The 13,328-nt window shown below is 37.2% G+C and overlaps 1 protein-coding gene across 2 annotated transcripts in view; it reads right to left on the bottom strand.

The window, feature by feature from the left end:
• Positions 1-13,328, bottom strand: part of VIRMA (vir like m6A methyltransferase associated) — a 60,546-nt gene that overhangs the window by 26,222 nt on the left and 20,996 nt on the right. For both annotated transcript variants that reach the window (XM_047725637.1, XM_047725636.1), the window contains exons 7-11: positions 12,827-13,099; positions 9,641-10,781; positions 5,346-5,837; positions 4,181-4,335; positions 1,270-1,352 (exon numbers count right to left, since the gene is read on the bottom strand). In XM_047725637.1, the coding sequence (XP_047581593.1) occupies positions 1,270-1,352; positions 4,181-4,335; positions 5,346-5,837; positions 9,641-10,781; positions 12,827-13,099 (2,144 nt within the window). The remainder of the gene's footprint in view (positions 1-1,269; positions 1,353-4,180; positions 4,336-5,345; positions 5,838-9,640; positions 10,782-12,826; positions 13,100-13,328) is intronic.

Below are 13,328 nucleotides of genomic sequence, written 5' to 3'. Positions count from 1 at the left end.
TAATGGCACCACAGGAGGTAAAAGTACTCTTAGGAAAGAAGGGCTGACAAGTCAGTAAAGAAAAATCTAAAGCACATAAACCCAAAAAGTACTTGGTCGCTATTTTAATAATACACATTTCAACTCCAAAACCAAGATGTGGTACACACACACACACACACACACACAAATACACACAGCTCATCTGTTAAATGAAAGAGGAAATAATTCAAAGTCCAATTCTCTCTCTCTAGCTTAAAATTTTTTATGCACCTATAACCACCTTTAGTCCTTCTTCCTATGCTACACTAACTTTTAAAACTAATTAACAATGCAACAGTTTTGATGAATTTTTAAATTACTAATTACTTGAATTGTATATGAATTTTTCAAATGTACTATTATGATACAGGATTTTCAATTTTCATGACTATTTGTAGATGTGACCATCCCAAATTAACAAATTTAGAACTAGGGGGCATCTGGGTGGCTCAGTTGGTTAAGAGACTGCCTTCAGTTCAGGTCATGATCCCAGGTCCTGGGATCGAGCCCCACATCGGGCTCCCTGTTCTGCAGGGAGCCTGCTTCTCCTTCTCCCTCTGCCTGTGCTCCCCCGGCTTATACTCTCTGTTAAATAAATAAAATCTTTTAAAAAAACAACAAAAAAATTTAGAACTAGCTCCCACTGTAATTATCTAAAATTGACTCTTGTTGATTTTCACCTAAATTCTGAAGGAAGTTCTTTTTCACTAGGGTTTAACTGATACAATTATACATCAAATTATCAAAGCATTTAACTTTAAAAGGCTGCTGTAAAGATCATCAAAATGGTAGTTGTTATTACTCCAATTTGAGAAAAAAAATAGGACAGATCTGGTAGCAGAAACAGTAGAGTACACAGAGTTGTATGCAAGTGTATTCACACATACACTCCACCACACATACCAATCTGTACCACAAAGTCTAGCAAATCAATCAAGTATACTTAAAAATTACTGCATTATCTACATAAATGATTTAATGCAATATTACTGTATTTGGAGCCACACAGTTCCATAAAATGAAGGCACTTTTAGGGGTGCCTGGATGGCTCATTTAAGTATCTGACTTGGTTTCAGCACAGGTCATGACCTCAGGTTTGTGATATGGAGCCCTACACCACACTCCCCATGCAGTGGGGAGTCTGCTTCTCTCTCTCTCCTCTCCTCTTGCTCATGTGTGTAGGCTCTCTAAAATAAAACAAATTGTCTTAAAAAAAAAAAAATCAAGGCACTTTTAGGTTTTACTTACCTGTTTAACATATTCAATTAGGTTTGGGATGCAGTTAATTTCAAATCTAAGGTTTTTCAGAGGTTCAAGCCACTTGCCAAGTTCTTAAAAACAAAAACGTCATTCATAATATAATATTTTAAAATAAAAAGTCTTTATAACAACGGAAATAAAGGTATTCTTTTCCAAAGAACATTATCAGATTCATATTGATTTCAATAACCTAAACTTCATACAGGGATAAACTTATGTCTAATTCTCTGAACAAGCCTTAACGTGAAATGTAAATGGGCTACCTTTCATTACAGGCTTAGAAATAAGAAGTGACCATTCTTAGTTACTTGGTTTCTAAAAACTTAAGTGTTTTCATGCTTAAACAGGACCATCAACTTACAACATTAAAAAAAGTGTATAAAACTGACTACTTATAAACTGACATAATAAAATAGTGTTTATTTACCTAATGCTGCCGCCACTTCCCATACCCTCAAAAAACCATGGACAAAATGTATTAATTTCTAACAGGATCAGTCCCATGAGAGGGAAGTTGGCTGAGTGATATTTCTCTTAGCAGGAATTTTAAATTTTGCCAATTTCCTAATTTACCTTTATAAAATTAAAAGTAATCACTATCATCCCAAAATAACAAACTTTGCTTAGAAAACAATCACAAATGAAATATACCACTTACCACAACTGAATTCAAAACTCTACTAGAAAAAAATGAACAATCAAAAAAAGCAGAAACAGATTCATAAATATATAGAGAACTGGTGGTTGCCAGAGGGGAGGGGTATGGAAGGATGAGCAAAATGGGTGAAGGCGAGTAGGAGGTAAAGGTTTCCAGTTAAAGAATGAGTAAGTCACGGGGATGAAAGGTACAGTATAGGGAATATAGTCAATGGTGTAACAGCACTATACGGTGACATGGTAGCTGTACTTAGGTGAGCACAGCATAACTATATATAATTGTGGAATCATTATGTCATTCAGAAAGAGCTGTGGAATCCCTATGCTGTACCACTGAAACTAATGTACATCGTGTGTCAACTATATTTTAAAAAAAAGAAAACTGGGGCGCCTGGGTGGCTCAGTGGGTTAATCCTCTGCCTTCGGCTTAGGTCATGATCTCGAGGTCCTGGGATCAAGCCCCGCATCAGGCTCTCTGCTGGGCAGGGAGCCTGCTTCTGCCTCTCTCTCTGCCTGCCTCTCTGCCTACTTGTAATCTCTCTCTCTGTGTCAAATAAATAAAATCTTAAAAAAAAAAGCTTTAAAAAAAGAAAACTGAGTGGAATAACATAGGAAAAAAAAACTCTCCTAGAAGCTATGCTATAATACCCATACTTTATTACCAAAACTATTTTAAGAAAAGCATTCTAATGTAAAAAAGTGATATGCTGGGCGCCTGGGTAGCTCAGTTGGTTAAGCCACTGCCTTCAGCTCAGATCATGATCTTGGAGTCCCAGGATTGAGTCCCACATCAGGCTCCCAGCTCTGCGGGGAATCTGCTTCTCCCTCTGACCTTCTCCTCTCTCATGCTCTCTCACTCTCAAATAAATAAATAAATAAAGTCTTAAAATTTAAAAAAAAAAGTGATATGCCTTGGGCACCTGGGTGCCTTCAGCTCAGGTCATGATCCCAGGGTCCTGGCATAGAGCCCCGCATCAGGCTCCCTGTTCGGCGGGAAGCCTACTTCTCCCTCTCCCACTCTCCCTGCTTGTGTTCCCTCTCTCGCTGTGTCTCTCGCTGTCAAATAAATAAAATCTTAAAAAAAAAAAAAAGTGATATGCCAGTTCCTGACACTTTTCAGGAATAACTAAAGGAAACTGAAATATAATAGTCATGTCTCTCCTCAGTTCTACAGTTCTCCATGAGGATTATTACAACTATGTATATCTGAGTATTTTTCAAGTGTGTTTTTAAATTAACTCTTTTCATATATACAGCATATATTGCCCCACTGAAAGATACAAGAAAAATAATAAAACAATTATGTGTACCCATCACCCAGAATATGTAGTAAAGAATTGATATCTTTGAAGATGCTGTGTGCCCTCCTTTTATAAAAGCACACTACAGGGAAAAAAACCTATTTCCTTCATGAGAGGTTGAGTTTAACTCATACCTTTACTGGTGGTATCACACATAAAATCTAAGATTAAAAAGAAAAAAGTCAGGGGCACCTGAGTGGCTTAGTCGGTTAAGCATTCAACTCTTGATTTTGGCTCAGTCAGGATCTCAGGGTTATGAAATCGAGCCTCCCCCTCCAGCTCTGCACTTAGCGGGACTCTGCTCAAGATTCTTTCCCTCGGGGCGCCTGGGTGGCTCAGTGGGTTAAAGCCTCTGCCTTCGGCTCAGGTCATGATCCCAGGGTCCTGGGATTGAGCCCCACATCAGGCTCTCTGCTCAGTGGGGAGCCTGCTTCCCTTCCTCTCTCTCTGCCTGCCTCTCTGCCTACTTGTGATCTCTGTCTGTCAAATAAATAAATAAAAAATAAAAAAATAAAAAGATTCTCTCCCTCTTCTTCTGTCTCTCCCCCACCACCCCTCCCCACTTATAGGCTCTCCCAGAAAAATAAAAAAAAGAAAAGAAAAAAGTCCACACACTATTTACAATATTCACTCAATGTTATCAAATTTTTTACTTAGTAAGGTTAGAAAGAAACCAAAACAAAATTTAAAAAACTGTGATTAGATACCTTCAATTCTTCATGACTACTAATATAGGGTTTGCCATAAACTTCATTCAACATAGACTTATATTTATACACTTTAGAAAATAATGTTCATATTCATTATCCTTCACTTTTGAGGATAGCATATATATGTCAATCAATGACAAATGGATTTCTAAATTGTATTCAGAATTTTTATGTTCAAAGGCTTTTTCCCTTCACATATCATAAATGCTTAAATAACTTCAAGTACCATACCTTGTAATTTAGCATTATTTTCATCTGCTTTACAAAGCTTCAAGAGAGATGCTGCATGCTGTTCTAGCATTTGGACATCACTGGAAGACTGAACCACCACCAAAATAAGTATGCATGCATAATTATAAGCTACTGACTTCTTAGACTTGGAATCACTGAAACAAAATAAAGTTTTAAAGTTTTTGGTATGAAACAATTTTTCCAGGAACAATTTTTAACATTTTTTTCTATTTGGCTTTAAAGAGACCAAGGAATTTTACAATGAAACATGACTAACTCCCTGAAGACAAGAAACACTTCCAATTCACTTGAAAACACTACTTAATAGTATATAAATGAAGCATAGGCATCACAATGGAAAGTGAAATTCTTTTAAGATCAGAAGAAAAATGAAATATTAAACAGGTATACTTCATTAGCAATGAAAGATTCGGAAGTATACTTCAATGGTCTCCTTTAAAATGTTTGTTCACTCTTGATAAGTAGGAATAAGTGTCATGAATCAAACTACTGCCATCATCACTGTCTTCTACCTTAAAACTGCTGAGGTAGAGGTATGTATGGAACCCACTGCCTTTCATAGTTCCCCCAAAATACCTGTCACTCAAGGAGTCATATCAAGACCCTATTGTGAGGCCAGTTACATGGATGTCACTGCTTTGTATGACATGAGCCAGGAAGAGCACGTTTATCTCCTCAGACACTAAACATCAATCCTCTGCCCTACCGGGCAGCTATTAAAAACTAGGCATTCTAAATCCCCTGCCTCCATTTAGTCAAAGTACTTCTGAAACCAGAGCACCATAGTTTAAACATGAGGGAAAATTCAAGACAGCAAGATAGTCCTCATTACTCTGCAAATATATATTATGGTGCCTTAGGATTCCCCTACACACAAATTAGCAAGGGTTCTACAGTTGTAATCTAGTCAACATCCAGGGGAAACTGCAAGAAGCTTCTAAAAGATCCATTTTGTTGCTTTACAGGCATATCGTATATTTTACAAATTTCTATCATTCTAATCCTTAATTAACAAATTATGTATTATGTCAAAAAATAATTGTAATAATTTTTACTTTCAAAGCAACATCTTTTAAGAAACTAGCCCTTTACTAATATAGTTTTCCAGTATGAAAGAAAATTTAAGGAGTAAAAAGAAAATTACCCTAAGGCTTCTTTGGAATAGTACTCCATCAGAGTAATAAGACTTTGGAGATTTTTCTCAAGACTGAAAACATGGCCAACAGCTGATCTTCCCACAGGATTAAAAGTAATCAAATAAAGATTGTGAAGGGTTCCCAGGAGATCTGAATGGTCAGTTTCTTCACTGGCTGTGCAACGCTGAAAATGGCTGAATAGTTCTGTAATACACTGTAATGTCTGTGTTGAGTCCTGTAGCCACAAGGCAAATGCATCGTCAATAACACCATCAGATTGAAGACCCTCCTCTTCATCTTGATCATAAAGGTGACACAGAGCTCGGATCAACAAATTTGTGGCTTCATATTCCGACATAAAAAAAAGAAGACCCTTCTGTGACTGTGCAAGAAACTTTAAAACATCTTTTGTGGCCTGCAGCACACCAGGGTGGGCACTTGTTACTGGAATTGACAGAAGCAAGGTAACCAACTCCAAGAAGTGATGACTATGAAGATACCTGTAGAAAAATTAATTAATATGTGTGACATCAGTGAAAAACATTCTTCATTTACTCAGTATTCATTAGACAGGAGAGGTGTAAAAATTTTATTGGCCATAATCCTTACCCTTAGCAATATACTACTTTAACTAAAAACATAATGTGGCAGCAAGTCTTCTTTCCACTGGGTCAAGTAAAAGTAAAAGTTATGTGAGGCTTTTTTCTAGCTAACATTCAACAGATATTTGACATATAACCGTTAACAAGTCTTCTCTTTCTAGAAGCAACCATGACTTCAAATTCTGGGTCTTCTTTCCAGACGACTTACCAAATGTTCCTTTTTCACTATGGTCCTACTCTACCCATGTACACCAGTATATCTGAATTAGTGCACCTAGGAAAAATACAGTACATATACTATAAAAAAGTTTATTCATATTTACTATAGGCAGTATATCTGAATTGGTACCTCTAGAGAAAACATATTCAAATTATCAATTTTTAGTATTTGAAGAATTAATACTCCCATACACAGCACTTTTATCAAACCCAAGAACCATTTTTTAGCATATATAGTCTTAGCAGAAAAAGTGTGAACTTACTCAAGACCCCAAAACAGACACAAATGCTGCTGATATAGAGTATTTTCACTGTCCTAAAAATATCGTGCTCCACCCATTTGTTCCTCTCCCTCCCCCTAACCACAGCAATCACTGATCTTTTTACTGTCTTCCTATTTTGCCTTTTTCAGAATGTCCTATAGTGGGGATCACAGAGTACGTAACTGCCTCTTATATTACTCCTTAAACTCAGGCTTCTATTTAAGAATAATAAACACCCCCCAGTAACTTTTTGCCTATGAAGGCAAACAGAACCCTCAAGAAGACAAAAACCCATGACTACTGTGCTCAAAGAGTATCTTTAACCACCTTGTGGAGTGTTCAGAAAATAATTAACACTGCAGGCCTCAGACTACTTATATTCTTAAGAATGCCTTCTTAAAAGACAGGCCCTTGGTTAGTGTCTGGGAACTTGGATTTGAGGAGAATTCCAATCACCCAACAGATAAAAATGCTGACTATGACTAAACTATTTATGCAAACAATATGGTTTATACTGAATACCTGCTTTCCTTCTGGGAAGCTGGGATTCTGTTACACAGTAGATATTGGGGGCCTATGTGGCTATCCTCCAATAATAAGCTTGGATTTGAGATTCTAATAAGCTTCCTCAGTATGCAACATTTCACACACATTCTTTGCTGGGGGAATTAAGCAGGTCCTATGTGACTCCATTGGAAAAGGACTCTGGGAGTCTCTGACTGGTTTCCTCAGGTTTCTCCCCATGGACCCTTTTCCTTTGCTGATTGTGCCTTGTATCCTTTTGCTGTAAAAAACCACAGTTATGAGTACAGTACTGAGTCCTTTGAATCCCACTGGCAAACCCTGAGAGTAATCTTGGAGACTTAGACAGAGGGCATTAGAGCCTTATCATCACTTCAAACTAATCCTTCCCAAATCCAAAATTATTTCTCCTTTCAAAATTCACTGCCCCTCCTAATTTACCAGTTTCTGTCAATAAAACCTCAGTTCCAATAGTTACCCTAGCTAGAAACCTCAAAACATTTTTAGTTCCTTCTCACTCTCCCTTAGCTATTAGGTCCACTTGCCAAGTCCTAGTAACTGCTCTTTCACAAACTCTCACTATTAGTACAATTCCCTATAAATGCTACTATATTAGGTAAGTACTTAACACAGTACAATCTAGGCTGGCTCATCATCTTAATAACTCCAACTTCTTTTCCACTGCAATACATCTTACAACATGTAACCTTAGAATACTATTTTGATACTATCAGATCTACTACTCCGAAATAGTCAAGATCTTCCCATATTCTAAAAACAAAATCCAGGGATGCATGGATGGCTCAATCAGTTAAGTGTCTGCCTTCGGCTCAGGTCATGATCTCAGGGTCCTGGGATCAAGTCCCCAATCAGGTTCCTTGCCTAGCAGGGAGTCTGCTTCTCCCTCTGCCTGCCATTCCTCCTGCTTGTGCTCACTCTCTCTCTCTCTCTTTCTCTATGGAAATAAGTAAAATCTTTAAAAAAATAAAATAGGGGTGCCTGAGTGACTCAGTCAGTTGAGTGCCTTTGTCTCAGGTCATGATCCCGATATCCTGGGATCGAGCCCCACATCGGGATCCCTGCTCAGCAGAAAGCCTGTGTCTCCCTCTCCCTCTGCCTGACACTCACCCTGCTTGTGTTCTCTCCTCCTCTCTTTCTGGCAAATAAGTAAATAAATAAAATGTTTTTTAAAAAGATAAATAAATAAAAACAAAATCCAAATTCCTTAGCACAGCATTCAAGGCCCTTTACTTCCTCAAGTCTGATACCTGAATGTACCTTCTCCAGTTACAGAGGAGAAAATAATACTTAATAAGCCTTTAATTACCAGTTACCCATCAGAGACTGAAAGCATTACTCCCCTCCTTAGAGTCACTACCCTAATTTATCCTCAGTGTCTGACCTCGCCTCTTACCTTACTTCAAATGAAGTGATCAGTGCAAAGTGCCTTGGCTCCTTTACTGTCTCCATATTACAAATGTATCTATATTTGTACACACAAAAGATTTCTTTTCTTCTATTCAAAACCAAACCCCCACACCTGTACTCTTGATGTCATCTCCAACCAGACCTTTCTCTAGCATTATCATCTTTTGTTCTTGGAAGAACTCAAACTAAGGCAAGATCTAACAATTCAGTTAAAAACAGGAATGGATAGATACAGATTTTATGAACAAGCACTCTATTTTCTGTTAATGCAGTATGCTCCAAATCAAGGCAAAAATCAATCACAGAAATAAGGAATAACATATTAAAAATGCCATTTTTCCCATTAGCTAGAAAATTATTTACAGGCAAAACGCAAAAAAAAAGTATCAAAAATTAAAACAAAATTTAAAAATCTACTGTGGGCACTGATCTTAATAATGGCAAAACTCTATCAACAAATAGAGTTAGACAGGGGCATTTGGCTGGCTCAGTTGGTAGAGCATACGACTCTTGATCTCATGGTTGTGAGTTCATGCCCCACAATGAGCATAGGGCCCACTTAAAACAACAACAACAGAGTCAGAGATCATAAATAAGTGGTAACTGAAACTTAAAGATATTTAACCAGGTCTGTAAAATTAAATTAGTAAAATATAAGTTTAACTTGCAATGTTAAGAGAGAGAAAATACAAACAGGTTCACACAGAAAAGCTCTCTTTCCTGGGCCATCCTCTTGTACCACACCACCTTCCCAGAAACAACTCTACAGTTCCTCATTTATTCTTGCTCATAGACAAGCTTATCCAAGCAGTGTTGTTGACTTTGACGATCACGATCTTTAGCTTAAAATGCTTTTACTACCTTAAGTGCTAATAAAATATAGCTCTCCCACAGTAGTATACTTCTCATTTCACTACAATCTATTTTGAAATACAGGGGCGCCTGGGTGGCTCAGAAGGTTAAGCCTCTGCTTTTGGCTCAGGTCATGATCCCAGGGTCCTGGGATCGAGCCCCGCATCAGGCTCTCTGCTTGGCAGGGAGCCTGCTTCCCCCTCTCTCTCTTTCTGCCTGCCTCTCTGCCTACTTGTGATCTCTGTCTGTCAAATAAATAAAATCTTAAAATATATATATGTATATATATTTTGAAATACAGAATATCCTTACACAGATATGCACTGCTTACAAATTAAAAAAAAAAACAAAATCAACCATATAAAACTGCCTGCAGTGATCTGTGAAGTGTGTTTTCCCAAACCAAAAATGTCTTACCTAAAGAGAACAGGGTATGGATCATCCCTTTCTGGAGGTCCAGTAATACGTGCCATTGTTGGGAAAGATTTAACAGGTGGCTGGATCATTGTGTGAGGTGCAGTTTCCATTAAATGAAAAACTTCTTCTAGGAGATTAATAAGCTTTTCTATTTCCCCTTCACTTATATTTGAGGATTCCAAAAGATCCATATCCATTGAAGCCTCTACCTCATTTTCATATTCTGGGTTTGTTCTCTCAAGTCCAGTATCTGTGTCATGATCAGGTTCACTGTGGTTAGGAACAGATGAAGTCTTCTCTGCTAAATGGTCACCAAGTCTTTTAATCTCTGACAAGATTTCATAGAAATGGCACTTCTGAAGAATAGCCGAACCAGCAGTGACAACTCTCACAGTCTGATCTAAAAGTATGAGCTCCAGGAGTTTTTGATAGCCACTTTTTTCATTCTGCCTACCTCTTAAAAAAGCTTCCATTCCCTCCGTCATACTAATGACACTGTCCAAAGCTTTAAAAGCATTTAACTTAAGGGAAGATGAGACATGATCAGCAAACAGAAGTTCAAATAATCCACTGATCACTCCTGCTTGTAGCAATCCCACGACTCCTTGAGACCCACATTCTGCTAGTGAGGACACTAATTTGGTCCCAGCTTTGAGCTGTCGAACATTTAAGGCAATGGGCTGGCGAAGAGCTACCTGTAAATTTAAAGCTTGCATGGTCCAGTCGACCAACTGGCCAAGAGAGTCTTGTTTTGTGTTTTTCAACTGCAAATAACTTAATCCTTTTATTATTAAACTTGGAATTTCTTCTAAAGCTGTTACCCATTTTGCACCTCTATCTTCCTGATACAAATCTAATAGTTCAGTTAACTTCACTGAAGCTTCCACTGCCCCTGAATTTTCTTTATCTGGACCTTGATCTTTCATTCTACTGATTTCAATTTCAAAAGAAGTCTTGTAGGGACAGCTGAAGTATAAGAGTGGTACAAGCTCCCTATCATATGGATCATATGTCATAGGAGGAACTGAAGCTAAGTCTTCAGGAGTGTATTCAACATCAAAATTCGGATACTTAAAGGTTTCACGTTCCAAGTCAGCAATTCCATCTTCATCACTGGAAATTTGTTCATAACCATCATCCCCTGAAAATCAGTTCAAATGATATTTAAATATTACATCACTGTTGTATAACACCAAAAATCTAATCAAAAAATATTTTATTTAGTAATATGGCAAAAACATAAAAATTAATGATTTTCCAACAAAATTAATTTCTGCCCCAGTACCTTATCAACAATTATCAACATCCTGTAATTTCTAATAAAATAATTAATGAGAAACTTCATAAGCAAAGTCTTCTGTTAAACTTTACAACTGACTCTGCTGCAGATACCTTTTCCTCACAGAAATAAAATTAGAAATGTCATAAAGTAACAAAAATACCTCTTCAAAAGGGAAGAAATTAACCTTGCCCTCATGAGACTATTTTTAAGCATTTTTAACATGGAAAAAAAATTGATGGAAAGACTATTAAATTTAACTAATAAAGCCAAAACCAAACCAAATATTTTCAATGAAAACATTTTAAGTTTTTTTAAACATTAATTTCATATTCCTGAATTTTTATTTCTCTTCGTTTACTTATCACACAGTTTCCTAGGTCTGTATTTTATTTTTATGGAAAAGTTGTTCACTTAAAATGCTTGGCTGGGCCAAAACAAAGCTTTCTTATCATTATACAGATGCAACCTTTTTCTCTAATTAAAAACAAAAATTAGGGGCGCCTGGGTGGCTCAGTGGGTTAAAGCCTCTGCCTTCGGCTCAGGTCATGATCCCAGGGTCCTGGGATCGAGCCCCGCATCGGGCTCTCTGCTCGCCAGGGAGCCTACTTCCCTTCTTCTCTCTCTCTCTCTGCCTGCCTCTCTGCCTATTTGTGATCTCTGTCAGTCAAATAAATAAATAAAATATTTAAAAAAAAAAAAATTAGATTAGAGAGAAAACCTGGTTTTACTTTTTAACATTGCTACTGCCTGGCTGTGGGGAAACTGGCATGAGTAATAACAGTCTATGTAAGAAAAGGAAATGTTTCTAGAGTATTCCTCCAGCATCAGCCATCTTTTGACTTCTCTTGCTCAAAACAAGTTAGCCTTAGCCATATACTCATCATATCTGAAAAGATAAGGGCTTACAGAGGCCTAACTCTGGTATAGGCCAAATATCTTCTATTAAAAACTAAATTAACTAGTCTCTTTGTCTCACCTTTCTACAAAAATGATTAAGAAAACAGCCTGCCTGAAATCTAGCTACTATTTGCCAGTCAAATACAATAAATATAAAAAATATTATTTGCTAATCTGGGAATGGGAGAAACTAAAAAGAATCACTAACCTAACTATTCCTCTTCTGAAAGGGCCCCTGTGATACCAAAATCTATTTTCATGCAGAATCACCCTCATCTTCACTATTTTAGAAAAAAACAAGGCAGTTTCTATTAAGCTTTTCAATGGGCAAGCACCCTATTGCTATATGGGGTATGTCATTTTACATAAATGCTTTAATATTACATGCTATTTATTAGACAAAGTAAGAGTCAATTGGCTTGAATATCTCTCACTTTTTGCTTTAAAAGGAAAAATTAAGCCTAGTCAAAGGACTGCATCATGCTGTCATACAACCTGTATAGTTGAGATTCTTTTCCCCTGAACTTCTAAAAATGTAGCATTTTGCTAAAATATCGAGGTGGCAGATATCTTTAGGAATTCCATCCAGCTTACAACACCACGCCCTACTCTGAAAACAGCCCACCAAATCTCTAATCATCAGGTATTTGCAATGTGATCTTGCTCTCCTGGCCAAAAGGGCCAACAGATATTTTAGCAAGTCAAACAATCTTTCTCCCAGGAAAATGCAAATAAGACCGAGCTACAGCCAGAAAGTTCAGGCTAGTTGGTTAAAAAGAGGAGATTAAACCTGTGGGGTGAACTGGGAAATGACAGTTAGCTGACAGAGAGAAAATGAAGTGAAACATAAAACATAAATAGTCAAGTCTTGAGGCCCAGCTACATTCTATCCTTTGAGTTTCTTGAAAGCCATTTACCTTTGCTCTAAATTCTCTTGCATTGCTCAAAGCTACATCAAGTTAATTCCTTGTACCTAAAACCAAAAAGTCCTAATAAATATAACCCACCTTCACCTTCTTCATCCTCTTCACCGTCTTCCTCTTCATCATCTTCTTCTTCCTCGGGGATACTGTCTACCGTATGGCGATCATCCTCATCATCATCCTCTTCTTCCTCTACATCCACATCATCTTCATCATCTTCTCCTTCTTCTTGCTGTTCTTCTTCTACCTCTCCTTCATCAGAATACTGCCCTTCCTGGGGAACAGAATTCCGATCAGGAGAAATGGGTTCAAAGTAATCTTCTCTATGAGAAGCATCCTCTTCCTTATCACCAGACACTGAAAAAATGAAATTTAAGAGACAGATTATTTTAACGGTTTAAATAACATGAGGTAGCAGACTGGATACTGCAGCCACTTAATGACATTTTAGATGATTTAGCTCATCTATACCCTTTTTAAAAAAAAATACCCTTTTTTAAAAAGTGGCAGAATTACCTCCTTCTAAAAATATTAGGAGTATGTATTGCTTAATTTTATACAGTGAGAATTAATAAAGTACACTATT

The sequence above is a fragment of the Lutra lutra genome, chromosome 4 (assembly GCF_902655055.1).
Source record: "Lutra lutra chromosome 4, mLutLut1.2, whole genome shotgun sequence".
NCBI lineage: Eukaryota > Metazoa > Chordata > Mammalia > Carnivora > Mustelidae > Lutra > Lutra lutra.
This window is presented reverse-complemented; position numbering and strand designations above follow the sequence as displayed.